Source organism: Salvelinus sp. IW2-2015, linkage group LG7 (genome assembly GCF_002910315.2).
Source record: "Salvelinus sp. IW2-2015 linkage group LG7, ASM291031v2, whole genome shotgun sequence".
In the NCBI taxonomy this organism is placed as follows: domain Eukaryota; kingdom Metazoa; phylum Chordata; class Actinopteri; order Salmoniformes; family Salmonidae; genus Salvelinus; species Salvelinus sp. IW2-2015.
Genome location: NC_036847.1, coordinates 8,901,271 through 8,928,098, shown reverse-complemented (window position 1 = coordinate 8,928,098; position 26,828 = coordinate 8,901,271). Strand labels below are relative to the sequence as shown.

General features: G+C 40.2%; 1 protein-coding gene across 2 annotated transcripts in view; it reads left to right on the top strand.

The window, feature by feature from the left end:
* Positions 1 to 352: 352 nt before the first annotated feature.
* The window catches only part of LOC111966337 (paired box protein Pax-7), a 64,451-nt gene continuing 37,975 nt past the window's right edge, over positions 353 to 26,828 (top strand). The window contains exons 1-5 of one of the 2 annotated variants that reach the window (XM_023990893.3): positions 353 to 582; positions 786 to 880; positions 2,068 to 2,303; positions 2,898 to 3,027; positions 3,323 to 3,451. In XM_023990893.3, the coding sequence (XP_023846661.1) occupies positions 557 to 582; positions 786 to 880; positions 2,068 to 2,303; positions 2,898 to 3,027; positions 3,323 to 3,451 (616 nt within the window). In that variant the 5' untranslated portion in view covers positions 353 to 556. Of the gene's footprint in view, positions 583 to 785; positions 881 to 2,067; positions 2,304 to 2,897; positions 3,043 to 3,322; positions 3,452 to 26,828 lie in introns of both variants that reach the window. The other variant, XM_023990892.3, reaches the window with a different exon arrangement.

The window sequence follows — 26,828 nt, the reverse complement described above, 5'->3', positions numbered from 1 at the left end:
TAGATTAGAGATGACTGTACACATAGCCTGCGTCTTTAAGCCATATGCAACTAAAAGCCTATATTTCATATGCGTAAATGAAACAACAAACTACATACTTAAATCCTGAATTGAGTTGACTTCTACGTCCAAAACACACTGTTTTTATCTTTTACTGAAGAAGAATCTCCAGGGCCCAGTGGCAGTTTCATCTAAAAGGTTGGGTTGGTTTTGATACGGCATGGGCATGGGAAGGCGCAAAATGTGTTTTACGTCGCATGCCGTTTTTTTGTGATTGGTGGAGAAAACTTGGCTGTACTCCGCTTCCCCTCATGAATAAAAGAAAGCTCAGACCAAGAGCCTATCCGCGCGCGCGACAACCCCCTACGCCGTGCGCCAAAGTTATCACTTAAACTACTCCCAACCTCCATGCAGACTTTGTCATCAAAAACTACCAGAGCTTTTAGGAAAACGCTGCAAAGAATTAAGTAACCTTTGCGCACTTGAGAGTTAAGGGACACCCTCCTCCCTCTGTACACACACAGTGTACCTTTTTCTCAGCAGTCCTGTTTCGCTCATGCTCCCCTCCGTGCTACATCAGAAGTAAGTGTGTTTTACGGTTTTGGGGTGTTTCGTTTTCAGAGATTCATCCGTTTGGATGAGTATAGGCCTATTTGTCTTTTTTCCTTTTTTTTGTTGTTGAGTGGACTGCACTTGTTTTTTCAACGTCAAAACAATTACCACAAACAAGTCTCGAATTAGTTTAGCCGATGAAATATTGGCCTTGTTTTGCCTGCTACTTTTAGCTGTAGAATGCAGTCGTCTTTGCCAGGAACAGTACCTCGAATGATGCGACCAGCGCCTGGACAAAACTATCCCCGCACTGGCTTCCCTTTGGAAGGTAGGTGATGCATGAAATTTACTAACATCCATCATTGTCGAAATTACTGTATCATTCCAAGCAACATGTATTACTAATTTAAAGCACGTTGTTTATCAACAAAATGGGCATTTGATTTGGGCCTTTATTATACTCAATCACATTTGAAACAGCAAAATGTTGGCTATAGTTATACAAATTGAAAGGACAAGTTAGGCAATTCATTATTTTATACACTTTTTCCCCCTCTGTAGACTACAATAGGTTTTACGAAAGTCAAACGTATATTAGGATTTCACAATGGCCATGTCTGGGTGCTCGATTATGTGACTGTTTATGTAAATAGACAAACGTGTGAATAAAATGTACAGGCACAAATTATTCGCATTGATTAATCGTCCGTGGGAGCGTCTCCCAGACAAGGTTCGTGCTCAAGTAGCTCCAATAAAATCTCCGAGAACACGAAGCTTGCAAGTTATCCTAGATCCGGGATTTGTTGAAGTGTCCTGGTGCTGGAAATAAAAGTAAAATACACATCAAAACGACGAATCAAAGGATTACATCAATATTTGTACGGCATGGCGGTGAATAATGAATCCGGACGAAGCCACACACTTCACAGCCTCTTCAATGCCGGATGGGACACTCAAGTGTCATCTGGCTAATGACAAATTCTGCCTTCAAATCAAATATTTTTCCCCAAAATAACTTGTCGATTCTGTTCTAAAATGCCTATTTTTGGCATTTTCAATTTCAGTAGTCTACGGATTCATTTACTTCACGCATTATTGGAAATGTGTCCAATTAGTTTGAATGTAGTAACAGTGGGTTTAGGCCTTTATGTTGACGTTTTTATGGCTACATTTAATTTCTGAACAAGATAGCCTATAGGCTACATTAATTTATGTGTATATATAGACTACACAAATATAGCCCTAGCCTACATTGTGCAATAGACTTCCACTAGGTCGTATAGTCTAATAACAATTGCATTAGRCATCCACATATGCATATTAGCCTATCAAAAAATCTTCGAACGCCACAAAAATATGCTAAATATTCAGACATGTAGCCTATAGGCCTAAAGATCAAACAGTCATAATTTGCACTGTAAAACAATATGCATTCCGAAAAAGGTGTTAATGCCAATGTTGCATTTGGTGTGTACAGGAAATGTTTTCACAGTAGGCCTTCTTTCTTCTGCACAGTGTCAACTCCCCTGGGTCAAGGTCGGGTAAACCAACTCGGTGGAGTGTTCATCAACGGAAGACCACTGCCAAATCATATCCGACACAAGATAGTGGAGATGGCCCACCACGGTATCCGTCCCTGCGTGATCTCTCGACAGCTACGAGTTTCCCATGGTTGCGTGTCCAAAATTCTTTGTCGGTATCAAGAAACGGGATCAATCCGACCCGGGGCAATAGGAGGAAGCAAACCCAGAGTGAGTTTGAGAAAGTTTGACCTCACAAAACAACAACAACCATTATTATTACACGCTAATATCCTAAAAATATCAAAATACATTTAATAATATTATTATTAATAATACTATTAATATTAGCCTATTCTTATAATTATTCGTATAATTATTATTATTATTATCATGACTGTTTACCGTTATGGACCTGAGTTTTCACACCACCAAATATTCAAACTGTAGCTGGACATCCAAGGTATTTATTGTGGATATTGTATTCCATTCCATGTTTGTTGCTTACCTATTTATTAACCTGCCATCGAAATTGACAAAAAATAGCAATTTCGTAGCCTATATTTCCGGTGCCTTGAGACTTTGAAGTTTACTAATATATATTCAAAAAAACGGAATTAGTCAATTCAGACTTTATTTTTCAGTACATTCAACCTGTACTGAAGTTATTTTTCTCGTGCTCTTTCTCCTCTCCTTTCCTCTTTTTGTATTTTCTTTTCTGTTTTTCGATTTCTATTTTCTGCATTGTTTCTGCTTCTCATTTTCTTTCTCGCTCTCTTTCTTTCTCTCTGTTCTACTATCGTCTGCGTAAATTAAACCCAAAAGCAGGTAGCAACGCCCGATGTGGAGAAACGGATTGAGGAGTACAAGCGCGAGAATCCCGGCATGTTCAGCTGGGAGATCCGAGACAAGCTGCTGAAGGACGGGGTGTGTGACAGAAGCACAGTTCCTTCAGGTGAGGCCTCATCTGGTAAGCAACCCTTTTTACTACACAAGTGATGTTTGCTCATATATATTTTTGTTATACTAGTTCTCCATAATAGTGGTCGATATGAAACCATCACAAACATTATGTTGATGACATATTTAAAACTACCAGCATAGTTTTATGTCGGCCAAAAACAGGCCTATTGTGTCACCTGGACTTAATTGTATTAGGTTATTATTTCGATTTGTTTACATTTGTTTTAGCCTGTGTGTAATGACTATGCAATTACCCTAGGCCTACCTTGTTTTTTTTATTATTGTAGTGAGTTCCATTAGTCGTGTTCTGAGAGCTCGATTTGGGAAGAAAGATGATGAAGAAGATTGTGATAAAAAAGATGAAGATGGGGAGAAGAAAACTAAACACAGCATCGATGGCATTCTTGGCGATAAAGGTAGGCTAATTCAATTGGATTTACATTCGCGTTTTAAAACACCCTCTTACAGGCCTATGCACAACATCCTGTGCGCTCAATATGTTGCAATATTTTGTTCAGCATTGTTTGTTTGTTTTGTTCATGGAATGCACTTCCTTAATTTAAAACTGACCTAATTGCTCTTTTGCACACATTTGTGATTTTTTTCGTGATGTTTAAGCTGTTTGCCAGTACAAGCGTAACTAGACCTGCTTAATTATTTATATGAGCCTTGACGGAGGGTATTTGTGACTGCATTCATYTGCACAACAGACTCCTTTGGTGCTGGTAAATGGTCCCTTGAAACGGCAACTGACAGATGACCGATGTGACAATCAATATCAATTACGACCAGCAGGTTGCAGCGATTCTTGATCCTGGACATTAGCCTATTTAGGTAGCACGTGTATACTGCYTCATAGCAGGGTATTATCATAGTCCTATAGGCTAAATAATATGTAGGCTAAAATAAACCGGAAGCTAGTAATTTGCTAAAAAGATAAACGTGCCGCAATTGTAGCCTAATTCGTTTTTTTATTGGGATATATTAATTTGTGTTTAGGCCTAGGTCTATTTGAAAATGGCTTATTATTATTTGTTACACTTTTTTAGTTGTCATTTTTTGGGTCAGTTTTAAACATATMTTTTTTTATTTTGAATATTTAGGCTACAAAGAAACGGGGTTGTCTTTTGTCCTGGCGCTTTTTTGAAGGGACCTCGGTATTATCTAGTCAAAATACATTAGATCCTGTGTCTGAAAAAAGACAGGGATTTCCAAATGAAATGATCAACCATTTTGTAGCCTATCTGTTGTTTAAACGGTCGCACAAAAAGCCTTTCTCTAAAGCGACAGCCTCTCTAAACTTGAAGATGAACTTCAGTTCTCAAGACTTCCACTCCATTGAAGGCAAGGATTCTGAGGTACAAAGGCAAACCCCTCAAAAGCAGGGTAGCGAAAGGAGGAGTGGGACGTTTTTTCACACTCAAAAACCCGCAAAGAAAGGGGGAGAAAACTTTGGACAAAAGGCCAAGAGGAGAACGAAAGGCGAATGAATTATTCAATCCACCCTGCTGGTATATAGTTTTGTAATATTATAAAATCGTCTGTTGGAATAGATTAAGCAGTGGAGGTGCAAAATGTGTTTCGATTGTTGTTTGGAAATGCATATGCTTTTTAGAATCGAGCTATTTTGTGTTCTAACTGAACCCTTGCTGATGTTTTCTCAGTGAAGGGGGTGGGGTAAATGGGTCTGTAAGTGAATGTAGACTAGCCTATAACATACTCTTAATTTATTTCACAATCCGATTCATTGATAGATGTTTATAGTTTGTTGTCTGTGGGCTCGTGTCATGAAATGGCCTGTGTTGTTGGTTCATCTCGAGCATGAAGTGCCTGCACTTTGTTAGTAAATCTGTGCTTAACTGACCTATGGGACATGACACCAGTTCATTATGGACTACTGTCTATTTTATGTATGATCATGTCGTTTGTAGACAGAACGCCTCTCCATGATAGCTCGACAGTCGTGTTGAAACGGGTTCCACTGCCAACAATTGACCCGCCAACAATTGACCCGATTCAGGGGCCAGCGGGGGCTGTAGCGCTTTTGATTAAACCACAATTCTTCGTTAGAAATCTTTAACCAGATTGGCTTCAAACCACGTTGTCATAGGCCTATTTGTCAGTAGCCTAGCCCATGCATACACCGTGTGAAAGTGACTAAGATTGGGCTATATAGGCTATGGATATATGGCCTAAAATGTACATTAACCCATAGGCCCCATTGTAGATCCAGTGTTCTTCTGGACATGAAATGGTCTCGCAAACCCTCTGTAAATGTTTTGCCCACGTTTGGCTTTTGATGGTGACATGTTGAAACCAGGCTACCAACTGTCCCATTTTTTTTATTCTTAAAAAGACTCATCTCTGCGCTTGTTTCATTCTATCATCCGGCTGGCATTTAATAATGTTAAGACTTATTACAGCTCGTAATGAAACCGGTGTCTGTTGAATAGGCGTCTGTGTTGGAGAGGGGTGTAATAGCTCGCAGGCATGGTAAGAAATGTATTTATCCCCTATCAGCCCTCACTCTTGGAGTTTCAAGCACAAACGTTATGTTGAAGGGTTTTAGAGCAGATTAAATTGAGCCTTTTATTTCTTTTCACTTTCATCTCTAAACGGCCCACTCTGCAGCTAGCCGCAGGCACAAATTCATGAGATTTTAGGTTTCTTTTATAGGCTATAGTTGTCGAGATTGTATTCATATATTTATTTTGTTTTATTTCATTTTTATTTTGGGATTGCATTGGAGCATATAACTCTTAACATGCCAAACTCGAATCTGGTGATGGAAATGTCAATTTTAAGTAAATTGTACAGTTTATATTGCAAGCAAATTGCTAGATGCATAGGCTTATTAGAATACAGCGGGGGTGGTTTCACCAAACAAGGGGGCATCGTGTTTGAAGTCTGAGCTTTCAAAAATAACCGCTGCTGTCCATTCTGATTTTAAGTTGACTGCGAATGCTTTGGGTTTTGGGGGAAGAAAATACTGCAGTTATGCTCCGTAAAATAGTAGACCAAATGTTTTCCATGCATGCTGATATTGACAGATTGCATTAAAACGTATTTAAACACTGCGTGAGTGACATGTTTGCCAAGTTTAGAAGGGGACTGCTGATAGTGGCATACGTTGCCCCTTCCAAAGAGCTTATGTTGAGATGTAAATACTTATGATATGATGTTTTGTTACACTTGAGTAGACTAATTATAAGGTAATAGTCTCAATATATGTTTACAAATAGATTGTAGGTAATTATGATCGAGATCAAGGATTTATTACGTTATCATATCAATGTTTAAAAGATTGCATTCAACCGTTATAAGGATCTCTGCATTGATCATCTATTAGCATAGCTATAGTCTATGGTCGATGAGTGACCTAATTTCAAATGATGCATTGGTGCTGAGAAAATGCACACCTAAATTGTGGCTGAAAGGAGTGTATCGGTCAATTCATAAAGAACAATTGGTTTTGATTAAACCAACACGCACCATCTTCAGCCCTCATGCGTGATAGAAGGGGAAAATGGACACTTGAGCAAACGGTCGGATTACCTGAGGTTCTCAATCTAATCAAACAGGGGCCAGGCGGGATTTGTGACTGTTGTGAGTGGGATCAGAGGAAATGATAGAGGCCACAAGGAGATAGCGAGATGTCACTCATCCCCAGGCCCCAGACACGGCCGTTCTCTGTATTCAATTTCAAACGACGTTTAATACACGTCTTAAAAGGAGACATATAACCTAGAAAACGCGTTTGGAAATGATAGATAGGCTATACCGACAACTCAAAGAGCGACCGAAAGTACCCATAAACCCATGATATAAATGGTCTACTTATTTAAATGGTTGTAGAAATAAGAGAAGCTATTGAGCCACATTGAGGAGTCATGCAATACTGAATAAAAACAAAAGGCTGCCATATTACATATTCCGGAGCATGATCTGGCATGCGTGCTGCTTTTTCTCCGAGACAGTTGTAGAAAATCGAAAATTATATTTAGGAGTCCGAAATAGCCTAAGCTTCATTGAAAGAAAAAGGATGCCTGGATGTGTCGAAAGACCACTTCAAACAAATCCATCTAGAATGGTGAGAGAGATTTAGTGAAAGTATGGGGAAGTTATTTAGCTATTAATAAAAAAAGAAATGTCCTAAGGCATCGAGAGTGACTCCATCTGCACTTTCTCGCAGCTATTTGGCTGGGTTGAAATTGAGGGAGACCCAAATGTTGGGTAGAGATAACACAATCATCACAGGCTTGGTCCTGTGCTGAGCATCAATGTATTCAACTCGGATTAACCTCCCCTTTTCCCCCTCGCTGCCTCTCCAAATTTCATTGGAATTTACATGGCGAGATTTTTAAGAAACATAGCCTATAAAAAGCAAAAAACAACAATATTTGAATAGCATAGGGGGTTGCCTCAGTCATAATATTCACAAATAATAATGATAGCCCAATAGACATAATAATGATAATGATAATGAAAGTAATAATGTATGCTGGTTTCATATATATTCCTATAACTGTTATTTCATTCTAATAGTATGCTGATATTAAGATATTATGTACACTTCTACTTAAAACCTTTCGATTGGGTAGGCCTATCCGTGACAAATGCAGTTAATGTTGATGGCGATTCTCCCTTAAACGTTTCAAGACCGAAATAATAATTTTATGCCATTTAATTCCACTGTTGGGGCAAGAAATATAGTGTCTTTTAGAGGTTTATTAACAAATGTGCATGGGTAGGCTATAAACCCGTCGACCAGACGGAACTCTATTACACGGAATCCCGATAAACCAAGTGACATAATTCGTGGAACAAATCAAATTAGCCAAACCAGCAACAAATGACCATAATTTACTATTTAAAAGTCTTTGTTAAGCATGTTGCATCTCTTTAATGCATGGAATAATAAGATGCCCCATTCATCCGGTGAACTAGGGCCTAGTGCTTTTTAGGCCACATAGGACCTATACTAAAAATAAACATGGGGAGATGTCAAAATCACTCATTCCCCAAACGAGATTTAAGAGGCAACATAATTCTTCTGTAATTTATTTAAATCAGTTTTGTTAAGCCTGCTTCCCTGACATCAAACAATATTTATATACGTTCATTGAATAAGGGGTCATGGTTTACATGCTTTTGTGCATCTTACAGGCAGCCCAACACCTTCACATTCCCCCAAGAGCATTCCTTAGAATGTATTTAGATGGTCGTTATTGAGCAAGAAACACCATGGGGGGTACTGCAGTAAATTAGTATACACTCATTAGATTAGGAAAATGATATTATGATGGCGACATATATTTTTTCCTTCCACGACTGAGGCTATAGTCTACATCAACATCACAGCAGCTGATTGAACGCATTTTCAAAATGGACAGGGGGAAATCTTACATTGATGACACATTTTGTCCTGTCARTTCATAAGACATAAGACATATAGAGAAAGAACGATCATAGCGTAAGCCTCTTCATCACGTCGAATATTAATGTGCAATCATAACCCAATGCTCGGGTGACCCGCTAACCTGAGGCAGACCCTGGGGTTTTCATGAAGGGGATTTCGTGTTGTGTGTTTCAGACATTTTAAGAGAAGAGAGGAGGAAAAAAGTAGGTGAGGAAAAGTAGAAGCGGCTAGAGGAAATTGAGAGGCTTATAGTCTTTGATCCTTGGGTGCTTTTGCTTATCAGAAACATTTGTGGTGACACCACCACAATGGGAGTTCATCATATTACAGACTGCCAGTGCTGCTTTCAAGCCTGCCTGTCTATTAATTAAAGCACTTTTGCCATGTGGGACAGGGCCTATATGGGTGCACATGCTACCAGCAGCGAATACTTCTCAAATCTCTGGTGGGTTATTTAAAGGGACAATCTCCCCTTTTGGGCGACTTAGGAAAATTCCAAGGTCTTCTGTAGACTACATGGGGATTTTTTTCTCCTCATATAAAGGCAAGTACATAATCCTTTCCTGCTCAATAACTTTAAAGGAATTAACTCCCCCCTACCCAAACATTCACCAAATCTCAAGGTGTAGAACTTTCACGGAGTTATTCATTTTACTTTAAAGTAGGCTTAACTGTCCAGTGAAAATCTCACTTTTAAAAGTTCATATTCTGTTAACTCATACCCAAATAATGTTGTTGACTTGTCTTATACTCGTATTTGTGGTCAAAGCATAAATTGGAGATAAAACACATGAAAAACCCCATCTCAAACTTGTATCTCAAACAGACCATTTAAAAAAATGACCAATATATATCCACACCATTCTATTGCTGGGGTATGCCAACACCATTTCAACACAGCAAAGCTGCTTTTTAACATACTTAWTTACCATTTATTTGAAGGAAAAGTATTTTGCTCATATTCGAATTAATTATATGTCATATTTCATATAGATCTGGAAACACTGGACATTTACTTTAAATGTATGTATAATGTTACATTTCATTTCCATTTGTCATTGACAACAATTACATTGAAAAACATTTATAGTTGGTTGGGGTCAGGGATGTACTGGGCAGCTTGGTGGGGGACATGGCCCTGCAAGATCTGATGAACAAATCGGACAAACGACAAGGGAAAACTCCTGCTGACACCAATAAAAGTATTGGCCTCCGGGCTTCCTATGTGGTGTCACAAATAGTGTTTTTTATACCATGACTCGCCATCAGTCTATTGTTGTACGCTGCCCATAAAATTGGAAGGCCAAAGAACTACTGTTGACCCCAAATGAAGACCGCTCATCAGTTGATGAGGAAATGGGCTTATGTTTAGTCGTGCATGGTCGTTCATCAAATATACAGGCCTATTTGCCTTTTAACTATGAAACTTAGTTAATATAGCCTATATTAATATCTGATATCGAATGTTTAATTCAATTCAGATGTAGCCTAGTCTGGTATTATGTCCAATTGAATAAACATGCTATTTAATGTATAATTATAACCGCATTATGATTGAAAATATTTAAATATATTTGACCAAACTGAAGCACAAATATTGTCACTATTGTAGTAAGAAAAATATAGCTTGGGCTACTTGTTGATTTTCCTTTTTTTCTTCACCACTTCCAAATGCATCAATGGCGTCTTTGAGAAAACAAATATATAAAGAGGGGCAACTAAACTGGGAAGCGGTTTTGAAAGAGAGAATAGCAGCCCACTTCTTTGCCATGGAGTGTTCAGTAGCCATTCCTTAATCCTGCTTTCATTTTGCCGACAAATGCCAAGAATCTTGTTTGGCGACCCAATGGGAGACTGATCAGTGAACAAAAGGGAAGCATTTCACAAAGCAGAAATGAGCAAAACGAGGTTCAGGGCAGTCAGAAGCCTTGGGCAACCATTAAGCTCCGTTTGCAAATGATAGCCAATCGGACAAAGGAAAACACAAAAATCTTAAGCTATACAAATATGGCTAAACAAATGGAATGACAATGTCACCAAATGTTTTGACGGTTAATTGATCCCTTGGTGAGACGCATAGTGATTTTTGGAGATGTCTTATTGTGCAGGGTTCTCGAGGGTGTTTTGTCAAAGTTGAAGTAGCCTACTTTACTGATGGGGTATTTTGGGGATTTATCAATAAAACATAAATCAGTAAAATATTGCACCAAACACATAAAGTAATCGAAAATGACATGACACCTAGGGCATTCATAATAGCCTACCGAATAACGCTTGATGGTGCAGAATGTGGCGGGGCTCGAAGGTGTGGTTCAATATCGAATCAGGATTTTGGACTGTGTACTTAATTTAGAAAATAGGTCTGGATCGTATCTATGAGTAAAACATGTTAAACTAACATGGCCAGATTCTACTAATCTACATTTTTTTCGTCTGTTTCAAGTTGCACCAGTAATACCAGGCATGTATCCTACAACGAAAAGCAGACCAAATAACCACCTACAGTATAGCCTATGAGTTTTGACCACGCAATAAAGACCAGTGGTTTCCTTTTCGTTTGCCTGTCTGCTGTGTTAACTTGATATTTTGTGCATGACTGGTTTATTAGACACCGCATGTGTGGGGATTTGACAGCGGCTCCTGGGGTCTGGATACCTTCAGTTAAATCCAACTCATTTCGCTCTCTCATGTAATTCATCCGGGGAACCTAGGGAGACGGCCCACGGTAGGAGAGGTATATTAAACCCTTTCATCTCAGCCTATAATAACTGGACCATAACAAGTTCTCAATGCTCAGGTTGAAACCATATCATCATACCATAAGATCATTGCAGCACAAGGTTAATTAAGGTCGAGACTGCTGAGTTTACCTAACATAGCTGTTTAAGAACGTCCCATATAGCCTGGCCTTTTAAAGTAGCCTACAGTAGCCTATAATTTGGTGAATGATAATAACGGTATATTTATTTAATAACCGTAGTATCATTTATAATAACATTATTATTAGTATTTAAAAAATCTGTAAAATATGCATTTCGCTGCACCTGCAATAACATCTTTAAAATAACATTTTATTATTATTATTATTATGTAAATCAGACCGTTATGAAAGAGGTGCATTACAGTGTTTGCCTAAAGGATCACAATACAAAGGTACTGCATATGATAGAATATTAATTATGTATTGATAATKAACGTTTTTTGGGGAAATGGTATTTTGGGATGTCCACCTAGYTCGCTCTGTGCAAGTTAATATTTGTGAGTTTGCTGTGGCCCATTTCCAAGAACGTAGATCAAGTTCAAAGTGACAGAAACAGGATTGAATCAGAGAGGAATGTTAGTATGAAATGTTCAAATTGAAATGATCTCACACACCAAGGGAACCACGTTACTTTTGCCCAGGTGGACCTGTAAKGAATTGGAGGCATAATGACATCTTAGTTTGTCGACACAGGCACAAGAAAGTAATTCTACAAGTGTATTTGTCTAGGAATCGACTCCCTAAAAGCAAACGCTGTTCAAAATGCACAAATCCATTCTAATTGGGTATGAAATGACCCTAAATATATAGAGATTAAGCAACCATTAAGCCCCTAAATTTTCTTCTAAAATAAACCTTCAAGCTGTTGAAAGGTTTGAAAGTGGATTAATGGTTCTATATAAGTCTTTGCATGAATGTCATTTATGCCACTTATTTTACATGCCATCCATAAAATATATGTGAGAATATATTTAACCAACTAACATCAAATCATTTGTATTCACTTTAATTAAAATTATGTATTTTTACACCCTAACGTTATCATTGTACACTCAAAGCTACCATTCTGGAGAGATTGAGGTTATGCAATGTAGGCCCTAACTATCTTGCTAGGGCATGTTAAGTGTATGTTGTCTGCCCAATCATTAGTGTCTGTTTGCGTTATATACATGTACTTTCAGGAGAACACAAATTAAAGTTAGAGACTCATTGTAGGTTTTATCCAGGTTGTATCTGTGTTATAGTTCATAACTCCCTCTGTTAGTGTCAGTGACCAAGGAGCTAAACGTCAACTGTTTGTGTTTTGCCTTTTAGAAGCCTCTTTGTAGCTAAACCAGCTTTTTTGGTTTGGCCTGAAATCCCCCTGATGTGTGTCTACCCACTCAGTCTATTGATATACAAGCAGTCACTTAAAAAGGGAAAGAAAGAGAAAAAAGTGAATGGGGATAGAGAACCGTCTGTTATTTTGTGTCTTTGGCCCCGCACCATTGGCTATTCAGGCGAGTTGATGAACTCCTCCAAAAGTTTATTAAGGGGAAGGAAACAATACAAACCAAAGGCTTCAAGCGAACAGGCTGACACTTTATAAACTAGCTTCCATTGAGCCTCAAAGCCAGATGCATGAATACCTTTGAATGGGCTCCCTCAAACTGACACAATCGAGCTAGACAACAGCCATGTTGAAAAAGGAGGGGTTTTACTCTTCGGTGCTGCTGCGGTGCCGATTGGTATTTCCATGCATTAATGTACATCTGCAGTGGGAAGGCTCCAATCTGGGGGTTGGTTGGTCTGGTCGAGTCAAAGCGTTGGTTTTTGCTGATCTTTTTGCTCGTGTTTGAAGTAAAGCCTTGTGTTCCRCACGCCCACTCTGGACAGCAGGTGTCACGACACTGAGAGAAATATGCTAATCGCAACGAAAAAGAGAGTGAGGGAGAGAGAAACGTTTTACTTATGCTCCCTCGCTTTTTCACGGTACGAACCGGAGCATTTCTCATCCACATGCAGGTTGAATGGGTGATAAGTGGCTTTTAGCGATGATGGTATTCCTTTCAGCCGAAACAACTTTGTTCTCAGTCCAAGCAGTAGTTCCTGCTTGCCAGATCAGTCAGTGAGTGTGTTGGTTCGCTTTGGGTTCAGTCGTTGAACATAATTGCAAAGAAACCATTTCTTTTGAAATGTTAAATTATGTTTACCAGCTAGAACCTTGCTGAGCAGTGACTGTAGAATCAACAACCTGAGGAAACACTGCTCTTACGAAATGCACCGACTAAAGTTTCTAAACCTTCTCCACCCCGGCCTAGAACCTAATTGGGGACTATGATTTGTGAGTGTATCCAGCCCAGACCCAATGCTCCCTAAGTGGGCACCACTCGGGTGAGGTGACCCTGGACAGCCTGGGGGGTGTCTGAATGCACTGCGGACACAGCCTATAGCAGCCATCCCTAGCAGGTGTCACAATTACCAACACAATCAGTCTCCATGGGCTGTGGTCATTGAGCGTCTGTTCAACCAAGCTGTGTAAGACGGGCTGGATCTTGGGGGACAACACAAGGGGGTACATGTGGAGCAGGGACAAGACTAGGGCCTGATTACCCTATGAAACAGCTATTAGAGAGGATGACGTCTCAGCAAACAAAAGTGGAGAAGAAATATCAATACTTTGTTCGTTTTCCAAACAGCGCCCCCTCGGTTACACTCTGCTCTCGCACATTTCTCAATCACTTGTTGTTTATATTGGCTGTCAGTGTCAACTGTTGCTGTTATTGTGATGAACATATTGGCAGTGAATTGGAAGTGATCTTTGTGTACTCTGAAAATGTCTTTATTAGGCTACAGTCTGGCTTACTGGGCAACCCCCTGTCTGTTTGTTTTATGAAGAGATATTGCCATAGTCATGTGGAGAGCTGACAGTACTGTGTTGTTGGGTGTTGAAGCCTGGGGACAGCCATATTGGTGGCTGGGTTTGAGTCAGTTTCTGTTCAAACTGACAATTTGTCTCTTTTAAGAGGCCTCTCACTACCACAAGAGTGCTTTCTTTGAATCCTTGGGATCACTCGCAAAAAGGGGTTATTTAAAAAAGATGAGTACTTCCTAGTGTGTTTTATAAGCAGTTTTTTAAGAGTGGGCAAATGTTGCATTAAAAACAATTAGAGTATTACTTAATGTGATTGATATGTTTGGTGCCGCTCTCTAGTAATATAAACATAGTGTACTTAGTTTTGATGGTGTCAAACCCCTTTAAATACCCATATACGTGAAAAATATATTCTGTGTATATTATCTGGATTGTCAATATTTATTTTAAGATACTTGTGAGTACTTGCGTTAATATATTTCCCTCTTGTGCTGTTTTGTGTGATTCTACATCTCAGTGGAGGAGCGTGGGTTGATCAGATACGAGTGCAAACAGGCGTCTCAAATTAAAAGCTTTTATTTGACCGTAAACCTGTCCCTTAAAACCTGCTGCTTGCTTATGGAGTAGATCACTTGTTTTACTAGACAGTCATAAAAGGACGATGAAACTAAGGTAACYAACACCTGTCTGTATTCTAGGATATCCAAAGATTGCCACAACAGACTCTAACCAATAGGCATATTACATTTTGCTTGTGGCTCATTTTAAGTGAAGTTGAACATTTTTACAGATGATTGTTTTAAGCCATAAGGCACAAGAGGCACTATGTAATGAATATACTCACAGGTAAATGGCATTGTTTGGCCTGAGGCAAAGTGGTGGGACAGTCAACCCATTTACATGGGACTATATTCATTACATCGCACTGACTCGTGTGCCTTATTGCAGTTTTAAAAAGGTTGCCAACATATTCAAATAACAATGAATGAAATATTTTCATWAAAAAACGTTATTTTGATACAATTTTCATAAAATAACATTCTTCCACTAGAAGATATAATCCGGATTAACATCTGGTCGTTAATTATTTTGGCCATGTTGCTACAGACGCTCTAGTCGTTAATTATTTTTGCATAGTTGCTTTGAAAAAGGATTGGTYGCCCGTACTAAAAAACATTTTTGCTATACAGGCTGACCAAAGTTCTTGTCATTTGCTAGCTAGCTAGTCAACTTCAGGTAACTCAGTCGCGTCAAACATTGCACCAGGAATGACAGTACACTAGCTGCATTTTTGTTTATTTTAGCTTTTTTTCTATTGGCATTTACATGGATAAAATAATAATGATGTTGATGTGAAATTTCGCCTGGTCTCGTCTGGACRACGTTCGTTCTCTATGGTACAGGGGAAGATTGAAACACTTTCCGAGGTCGGACAGGCAGACAGCGTGGCTTATATTAACTCCTGTTGTACCAAACTAAATGCTAGGCTAGAAGCAAGGGGAAATGTGCGAGTTGAGATAAATACAAGAGATGATTTGGACAGCAAYGTGAACATGACGATATTCTTATGGAGACGCAGTGATAATTCAGATGGAACTTCTAGCAGGCATAGGCGTGCCAGTGTCGGTGAATACAGCATGGCTTGGAGYGCTGCTCGTCTAACCAGCATCTAGGATCCAAACAACTATTTTTAATAATGTTCCTGAGAGCTCTGACTTCTTCACAAAATGGTTGACGCTAACATATTTAGTGGCAAAGCTTAATTCAGTTGGCTGGGTTCACAGGTCTYTGTGGTACTGACTTATCCTGGCCTTGAGGCTACAGCCAGGTCATCCTCTGTCCATTAACACCCCACCCAACTCTTCCTCATCTTCACTTTGCTCCACCGTAACTGTCTGCAAGGCAGCAGTGAACTGAGATGAGGTTTTCTATAACCTAAGAAAATTGCTTCCTTGAAATATTTATTGGGCTCACTTTTATGGATTCAATTGATAAGTTCCTCCCATTTCCTGGCCTAATACAATGTTAACCATTTTATGAAGGACAAACAAATTTCAACCAATTTTATGATTCAGTATTACTTCACAATGTTCACCTATTTATATAAAAAAGTTGCTCTCAGCTSTTGTGTGTCCTTGATTAGTGAGTAGCTAGTCAAATGTCTACATTCCATTCTGTCCAAGAAGTATGTTTAAAATGAACAGCAATCCTTTTGGGCTAATTCCACGACAATGGGGGCATGACATATATAATTGAGTACACAGGCATTTGGCCAGTGTCACAGCACTGATTAGTAGTTAACACCATGGTCCAATAGTTTAAAAATCACCATTAGCCCACGCCACTTACGGCCATAAAATCTCCCATTTTCTGCTCCTTAGCAGCTTCACCTCGGAATCTCTGCCCTTGCTTTATTTATATGTGTGTTTCGCCCTCACACAAAGACAATAAACATGTTCCCAGAGTGTTGCAAATCAGAAATTTGCTCAGATTTTTTCCCCCACCGACTTGAATAGTGAATGCGGTGGCCAGTATGTGAACAACAGTAGGGCAGGCCAGCTGCAGGAGAGTGGTAGGGAGGGAGGGAGGGAGAGAGAGGTTGAGGCTGTTCTCCCCCAGCTTCAAACAGGGGGCTTGTCTTACAGTTTTAACTAATGGGCTTACTTATGCATCCACTGGCACTCTCCCTTCATGCTGATTCTCCCCCCCCCCTCCACACACCACCAACACCAAATGATTCCCCCTCCTAACACCAAACTCAATTTTTCCATCAAAATCCACAATATGCTGTTGACATTTTAGAGAATTCATTATATCATGGTGTGTCTGCCAAAACGGAGTAGTTTTCTTTCTTACGATTCCCCAAGTCATTTGTGTTCATTTTTATTCATCATTTATTTACACATTTTTCTGCGATTGAATTTGAGCCGCCTAAGTGATAGACAAGTTTCTCGTTCCTGTTTTAGACTTAATTTGACCAATGTTTCACCAAGTGGATATCAGATCTGCTTGAAAAGGCAGCTGCCACACTGTTTGATTTTTCATCTTGGTTTTAAAAGGATGCACTCCCAACAGAAAGGCACCAGATCAAGCTCTCAGCTATCTCCCCTTCTCACATAAACACATGGGTTGCATTTCAAAGCACCTTTAACTGTAATCTTTAAATAGACTCAACAAGTCGAAATCACTTATTTTGTTTGCAGGGGTAGAAAACCCTCTTCTGTGATTATTAATCTGCTTTTATTCAAAATAAGATTATTCTTTGCTCTTATAAAACTTTTGGCATTTTCTTTTTAAGCCCCGAGCTGTCCACTAAGGGCTTGCATTTGTATATCTCTAATATAGCTTTGTCTTGAGTAATATTTTCCACCCCGTCATAATCTAACTCTGTGGTTATATTGACAGTCAGCATTTTGTTATTTCTAAGGCCGTTTTCTATCAGTAAATGAGACATATGCATGCCACAGCTGGGGGAGAGAGAGCAGATAAAGACTTTGCATTTAATAACCGCTAGTTTGCTAAGACGTAATGCCTTGATAAGGCAAACATATTTGTGAGGGCTAGATTGAGTTCAATACCAGTTCTATACAGCATCTACTGAGAGGACAGAGCCGGGCTGCGCTGTGTCCTAGCCTATACAGTGTGTGTGTGTCTGTGTGTGTGTGTGTGTGTGTGTGTGTGTGTGTGTGTGTGTGTGTGTGTGTGTGTGTGTGTGTGTGTGTGTGTGTGTGTGTGTGTGTGTGTGTGTGTGTGTGTGTGTGTGTGTGTGTGTGTGTGTGTTGTGTTGTGTGTTGTGTGTGTCTGTGTGTGGTGTGGGTGTGTGTGTGTGTGTTGTGTGTGGTGTGTGTCTGTGGGTGTGGTTGTGTGTTGTGTGATGATATCCATGATATCAATGATTCTCTGATATGTTAACAGCATATTGTGGATTTTGGATGGAAAAACTTAGTTTGCTGTTAGGATGGGGGACTCCTTTGGTGTTAGGAGTGTGTGTGTGTGAATTTTAAGCTATGCATGAATATTCATTCGAAACTATTGAATTAGTCTACTTGGCAAAAATATAAAAAAACACAAACATTTAGAAAATACTGTATATTCAACAAAACCTTACAACCTATGCCACCATTCACTGTATGTTTTGATGTAACTATGCATTTTTGTGTTTTTTAAATAAATTATGGCCATTGTGTTGCAGTCACTGTGGGATGATGGCTTATTTATTGGATATTGAATGAGTAAGATGAATACAGCTTTGTAGGCTACTCTGTTTGGAGAGTCTGTGGTTTTTATTCATGGTCCTACTCTCTGCTTCAGTTTAGTTTAGCCTATTTTTTGGCCGCTTGGATTTGAGGGTGTTTGTTGGGGGATCAGATTCCGATGCCAATTGGCAGAGTTTGCCAGCTTCCCTTTTGTGGCTCTTTCATAATTTTATTACTTTCGCTTTGACCTCAATTAGCGAGGTCTTTATATCAGGAAATGAAAGAGCACCGTCGGGTACAGAGAGGGAGATCTGTTGAAAATGGACACCTGCTCTTCAAACGCCAAGCAGCCTTCCTAATTCCATGCTCTTTCCCAACCTTTTAATGGTTTAATATGCAGTCAGCATTTAGGTGTGCTGTTCGACTAAGGAGAGTCAATATGTCAGCGTTTATTGATGCCCCATGGAGCTCCGGTGGGTTGTCAGGCTCTCTTTTCAGGGCCAAGCGGCCCCCTGAGGTGCTGCCTCTATTGGGCCTGAAAGGACTGGGAGGCCCTGAGTCCCTCACACAGACGCGGCGGACACCATTTTTTTCTTTAAGGGGTCCGCTTCAGTAACATGACAAGACCCCTAAACGACCATCACTCATCATCTCTCCTCCGTTACTTTTTATTTTTATTTTAAAAAGAAAGAATAGGGGCCTAATTGTTTCTTGTGGAAGCAAGAGATTATGAAACCGTCCTCCGTCCTTTCCTTCCTTGTTCACTTGCTTCTTGCTATTTTCTTCTTCTTCTTCTTAGTATTACCGCAACCATACAATGAGACAAATGGGAATCAAAAGAGAGAACTTTGAGAATTAACATTATTATTACATGCATGAATTTGACGCAATGACCATTAAGTAAATTTATTTGTCATAGCAAGTGAATCCTCCTGATTCCCCCCTATCCATCTCTCTTGCATCCCATCCACTCCACTGTGGTGTTCTGTAGACAGTGAGTACAGTGAACTTAAGATCTCTTGCAGGGAATGGGGGAGAGGGGGGGGGGGGGCGCAGGTTTGGATAAATCTAGCCCCAAGGCCTGAGAGACTGTGGAGAAACAGATGCATGTCAGAGATAGCACAGCATAATGGCCTGTTTGTACAGTGTTTTTTTTCTCTCTCTCTTTAAACTGTCAGACAAAGAGAAGGGTTGCACAATGGCAACAAAATGCACACACGCATAAGGATAAACTTGTTCAGGAAATAGACAACGACAATACACAGTTATTCTTGAGGAAGTAATCAAATTAAATAAAAACTTTGTAGACAGTGACGCATGGCGTGGAGTTATTCCGTTGGCTGAAACTGGTCAATGCTTGTGTAAAACTGAAAGCAGGCCTTGATTGTAAATATACTGGAACTAATATGATTTTCAGAATGACCCATAATGAGTGCATGCTGCTCTCTCCAGAGCTCTGTCGCTCTTTGTCCCTCTGTCTTGGTTGACGTCCGGGACGAACAAACTCATGTCAACAGTCAACAAACTATGGATGTTTCACCAATGTTTACATTTACTTTACATTAGACGTGTCTCTTGTGGGAACAAACATACGCACTTGATGTAAAGTCCATGAAAGTAATTACGGTGATAAATGCAGAGAAGTTTGTTTACAAGGTATTTACATAATGTTGACAACACGCTCATGATACACTGCTAATAATAGACACACAAATGTCAATAATAGTAATAAAATTGTCTCAGTGACATTTGAGGGTGATTGAAACATATTATAAGCTGGCGTGTAGGGGAATACAATATGACGGCATGATATGCTGTGTGTAAAAAATGTGTTCTGTAGTATTACAACTAGGGCTGCCAAAGTTAACATTTTAATTGTGGTTCACTTTTGGAATGTTTCACACCGTCATTTTTTCTCTCGCATTTCCAGTCTGAGTTTCCGCATGGACCCTTTTGAGCGCGTCACACAAAGCGCTCAGTGCTGTCGGTCTCTACAGCTAGCAGCTTCTGTAGAGCTGTCTGCCTCTCTTGTGGTGCTGAAATCAACCACTATGCACTTAGCTTTGAGCAACAAAGTTGAAGGAAAACTTTGAACCATAAACACTTTCCCATGCGTTTCTTTAGATAACAGCAAAAAAATGTATTTACACAGAAGTATACTAGGCAGTTATGCTAACGTTAGCTAGCTAGCTAACCAAACGAGAATGGCTGAATGCCTCAAAACTCAACACAATGATTATAATCAGAACAGAACTTCCATTCCATTAAGCTACTGTTTTGGTTGTAGTTCTTACTCAGGTCAAAAGATTAAAGCAAATGATCCCAATTCTAGTACGGTAGCAGCTTGTGACTATTTCATGTTGAACATTGATAAGAAGTAGCTTAGGCTAGATCTAATAACTGTATGATATTTTACATTAACTTTTATATCAGACCTGGCTGTTATTGTCTTAGAATACAGTAGAATATGTTATTATTGTCTTAGAATACAGTTAATTTTTCATTTTTATAATCAAAATATATTATCCCAACAAACCAATGGAATTAGTTTAAAATAATAACATCTTTCATTAAGATCAAATTTGAAATGTTTTTTAAATTTTCAATTAATCGTAGTTACCTACAGAAAACCAATGCCATTGACTTAATTAACTTTTTTTTTCTTCGTTTGACAGCCCTATTGATAACTATGTATTATATTTAATAGTTAATTTACTTTACATGGGTAACTGTACGCTATCTTTCTAGACAATGTGTCAATGGCGTTTGCGTCACTGAGACTAAAAGAAAGACAGTCATGCTCTGTATCCCTTTGGACTTCACAAACCAGAAGCTAAGTGATAGAACTGTTCATCTAGAAATACCGAAATACAGTATGGTCTGTGGTGAAGCAAAGCGCTAGCTGCCTCCTCACACTACTTCCTAACAGGCAGCAGTATCTCCAATTGATTGCTCTTATCACAACAATATGATCCCATTGGGAAACACCAGCCTCCAATATAGCTAATTAACAGGCTTATTTAATTAGAGTCAAATGAGAGAATTTAGCTAATGTTMATTTTGATTCCTGTTTCAGATTGATTCCTCAATTAGAGGGAAGGTTGCAAATGTATTTTTTTGTGCAAACATATGGCATTGGAGGATGCCGTGGACCCTGGAGGGGTGTACACACTCCCAKATACTTAATTAGCCTCTAATTTGGTGATAAACGCAGAGCCTCCCTGACATTTTATCACTCTCCCCAGAACTTTCACATGGAATTACAGCTATCGTTATTTAATGATCCAAATGTCCCAGATCACTTCAACAATGGAGAACTGCCTTTAATTTCGACCCTAAGTGTTAATGAGATTTGTTTCTGTGTGTGTATGTGTGTATAACAAATGTAGAATGTGATATTTATGTGCTATAGAATTTGTCCCCCTGCTTCAGAATGTATTGACACCCCTTGACTTTTTCCACATTTTGTTGTGTTACAGCCTGAATTTAAAATGGATTAAAAAGAAATTGTGTGTCACTGGCCTACACATAATACTTCATAATGCCAAAGTGGAATTATGTTTTTCGACATTTTTACAAATTCATAAAACATTACAAGCTGAAATGTCTTGAGTCAATAAGCATTCAACCCCTTTGTTATGGCAAGTCTAAATAAGTACACATTTGTACAAAGTCACGCAAATAAGCTGCATGGACTCACTCTATGTTCAACAATAGTGTTTAACATGATTTTTTAATTACTACTTCTTCTCTGTACCTCACACATACAATTATTTGTATGGTCCCTAAGTCAAGCAGTGAATTTCAAACACAGATTCAACCACAAAGTTCAGGGAGGTTTTCCAATCCCTCTTAAAGAAGGGTATCTATTGGTAGATGGGTAAAAAAAAATGTAAAAGCAGACATTAAATATTCCTTTGAGCATGGTGAAGTTATTAATTACACTTTGGATGGTGTATCAATACACCCAGTCACTACAAAGATACAGGGGTCCTTCCGAACTCAGGGATTTCCACCCAGGGATTTCCAGGCTGGTCACTAGGAACACACGCTGATCTCAGAAGTTTGAAAAGGTCCTGAGGACGTCGATATATGCCATCCTCGGCGCTCACCAAAAACAATGGCCCTGCTCTGGGCTCAAAATCACATTGCTCAGAGCCAGAGAGTGCTGCTTAGACCACTGCACCATGGCAATTCATAATTGTCTAGCAAGCAGGGAGAGTACTTGAGGATACGAAATGGAAACTTTGGAAACTTATTTTTCTTTTAATTTAAAAGCAAATTATGCTTTCCCCAAACCACAGCCCAAACCTTAACCACTTGAAATGAATACCTAAACTTAACCCTTTGAGTTGTTTCTGTTTTAACCCTGTAATCACGCAGAATGAACCCTGTAACCACGCGGAATTAATTGTCAAAAAAATCGACGTTCATCCAATTATGTCAAATCCCGAAGTGAAACTATGAGATCAGTTTGCGATTTCACCATGAGGCCAATGGTGACTCTAAAACAGTAACATATTTTAATGGCTGTGATAGGAGAAAACTGAGAATGGATCAACAACATTGTAGTTACTCTACAATACTAACCTAAATGACAGAGTGAAAAGAAGGAAGCCTGTAACGAATACAAATATTCCAAAACATGCATCCTGTTTGCAATAAGGCACTAAAAACTGCAAAAAATATTTTCAAGCATGGCGGTGGCTGCATCATGTTATGGGTATGCTTGTCATTGGCAAGGACTACACTCCTAGAAAAAAGGTGTTATCTAGAACCTAAAAGGGTTCCCAAAGGATAACCCTTTGAAGAACCCTTTTTTGGTTCCAGGTAAAACCCTATTGGGTTTTATGTAGAATCCTTTCCCAGAGGGTTCTACACGGAACCCAAAATAATTCTACCTGGAACTAAAAAGGGTTCTACCTGGAACCAAAAAAAGAAACAATTTGGAATCTTTTCTAAGTGTAGGGAGTTTGTTTGGATAAAAAGAAACAGAATAAAGCTAAACACAGGCAAAATCCTAGCGGGAAATCTGGTTCAGTCTGCTTTCCAACAGACACTGGGGGACAAATTCACCTTTCAGCAGGACACAAGCCCAAATATACACTGGAGTTGCTTACCAAGACGACATTGAATATTCCTGAGTGGCCTAGTTACAGTTTTCACTTAAATCGGCATTAACATCTATTACAAGACTTGAAAATGGCTGTCTAGCAATGATCAGCAACCAAGTTGACAGAGCTTGAAGAATTTGATAAAGAATAATGTGCAAATATTGTATAATCCAGGTGTGCAATGCTCTTAGACTTACCCAGAAAGAGTCACAGCTGTAATCGCTGCCAAAGGTGATTCTAACATGTATTGACTCAGGGGTGTGAATACTTATGTAAATTAGTTATTTCTGTATTTAATTTTCCATACATTTGCTAACATTTCTAAAAACATGTTTTCACGTTCTCATTATGGGGTATTGTGTATAGATGGGTGAGGAAAAAATCAAATTAATACATTTTGAATTCAGGCTGTAACACAACAAAATGTGGAATAAGTCAATGGGTATGAATACTTTCTGAAGGCATCGTATGTATCCCATTCAAAAGGCAAAATTGTCACCATTATAATCAGCCCTAGCACTTTCTGTAATCGACTGGCTCTTCGCAGTGAAACCAAAACACTGGGGCAGGCAGCATGTCTTTTATTTATGCCGTGGCACATTCGCCCGTTGTCCCCCTGTATTGGGGGTGGGGGGATCTGCTCGTCTGCCTCGCCATGGTCCTATTTGCGTGATAAGAACCTAGCATGCCAATCATGGGATCTGGCGGAGACAAAGATGAGGTCCAGGTTGAGCCTCTCTATCGGCCAGCAGCGTCTGCTTCATTACCATAATCTCCCTTTCCATTATCGGCAGAGAGGCGCTGACCTTCCAGTTCCAGTGGGCTGCTGTCAAACTTTATTTAGTTTCATTCGGCGGTCGTTGTTCGCCACGGTCATGTGACACTGGGCGTACAGCGGCGTTAAGGTTGTTACCGTCAGATCAGAACACAGCGTGGAGATGTGGTGGTGGAACTCCTTACCAGCCACTTCGTTGCATGTTTAGATTCGTTGCCTCAGCTTCTGTTTAGTCAAACACACAATAACATAGAAAAATACATTTGAGAGACAGAGAGAGAGAAGTGGGGGTCTTATGTGGTTTTAAGGTGATTCCAAACATGAAGAAGATCGGTCTCTGACATCGGGCCAAATCCTCTCACAGATAACCATGTGGGATGACAGAGAGAGAGAGAGAGAGAGAGAGAGAGAGGGAGAGGGGCAGAGGGGGACACAGAGAGAGAGGGACACAGAGAGAGGGGGGGAAGAGAGAGAGAGTGAGAAAAGGAGAGAGACAGGGAGGTAAATAGAGAGGGTGAGAGAGCGACATAGAGGGAGAGCGAGAGAGTAAACAAAGTGATGCAAAGAGAGGATGGATACTGTGCTATTCCGCCCCTCCCCCACCCTCCCTAAATCATGCAGAAGAGAACAAATAAATTCCATGCCATCTGTGGAACGAAAGGCTGCGGCCACCAGCCACCCGAGCACTCCAAGGTGCCTCTGGAAAGTGATCTGCTGGCCCACTGCACCAGCCTAAAATGTTGTCATGGCGAGTTAACGGCAAATCGCTTTGCACCAACACCCCCAAAACCTCCCCCAAAACAACAACAAAGGGATATACGATGTATGTATAGATCTTTACTTGAAAATCTATGGGCCACTTAAAAAAAAAAAATCTTTATGTGAAGAGAAATTGGCACTAGGAATTTATTTAATTAATGCGGCCTCATGTCCTGCGGCCACATGTAATCTGTTGAGAATTGTCAAGCGTGAGCTTTGGGGGCTGTGTAGGGGGTGTGAGGATGGGGGAGACACAAAAAGACATCCACCGTGAGACTCCTCCAGTGGCCTGTAATGAGAGTCTCCATCTAATCCCATAATTCCTTGTTTAATTAAACCACCGAGCCTGCCCAGAGTCCAAACCAGGTTGATGAGCCCTTTATTTTTTGTGTGTTTGGTTATTTTTCTTGTGGCGCTTCACTTCACTTCACTTCATAGGAATACAGTCACATGAACAAACAAATGCATAGAATGAATGTGCATCCACCCACAGACTCCTATGACTAATCCCCAGAGTTGCTTGCATCACTCCTGTCCTATGTGTCTTGATGACAGTTGTATTCAGAGTAAGACTACTATATTTACAAGTGTCAAGTGTCATTACCGATGTATTTTGAAGCCTTTAAATGCATACCAGCGTTGTTTCTCTCGCAGTGTTGAAGTTTATTAGTGCTGTTGGCGTTAGAGCTGTAGGAGTTGCATGCCACACCCAGGTTCTGCACTCAATTGTCCCCCCAGGGCTTTCAKCAGAACACTAGAAAGGAGCAGACAGGAGGCACAGGCTGACACATTATTACTATACAGCCCTGCTAACCCTCAAGTACCTCAACGCTTCTCATCATATCTGCCGCTCGAAAACCTCCCAGGTTTCACATGGTACACACACACACGCACGTGCACGCGCACGCGTACACACAGACACACACACACACACACACACACACACACACACACACACACACACACACACACACACACACACACACACACACACACAACAACACAAATACATACACAGAAATACACACGCACAAACAAATACATGTATACTCCACTCCACACGTTATGACCCAACCACCCACCCACCCACATGCACGCACAGACACACACATTCATCATCTGAGGATTCTGAATGAGTTTAGAATCAGTGACAGTGACTCAAATGTAGAATCACAGCTGTCATTCCGAGATCCGAATGGAAATATCACCCAGAATCACCCTGCCAGTTGGAGTCCACATTTGACTGTTGTCACTTCCTGCTATCAGAGAGGTCTGATTTGAGCGCCAGTCACAGTTCCTCCATAACCATCCTTTCTTGTAGCACAGGAATTGTGTTACACTTGATGATTTGAAATGCAATGTATCCACATGTGTGGTTGAGTTCTGTTTTTTAAATTGGTAAATAAATCAAATGTTAAAACATTATTCTGGGCAGCCACCGCCCTGCGTTGCTGAGGCCATGAAAGAGCAGAGAAAAGAGAAAGGAGTCTGTCATAAGGGAGAAGACATGTCTGTCAGACCCGGACCCGAACCAGACCCCGCCCAGACCCAGACCAAGACCCAGTCCTGGTAGGCTGGAAGGCTGTGGAGGCAAACAGGGTCAGAGGCACGGTACTAAAGCGTATCGGCGCTGAGAGGGACGCAAGGAGGAAGCAGGGACACTGACCTCCCTCATCTATCCCACTCTCCCCTCCCTCCCTCACTCCTCTCTCTCGTTCTCTCCATCCCCTCTCCCCACCACTGCAGAGCCAGCATTGCCACCAGTCAACTCCCCCCATAATCGCCTGGCCACTGATGCGGCAGCCTGGGACCTGCACCCCTCTCTTCCCCCTCCCCTCTACCCCTCCTCCTCTATCTCCCCTCCTCCCCGGGCAGGCTCTGCTTCTCATCTCCCCTCTCCTATCCTATCCTCCTC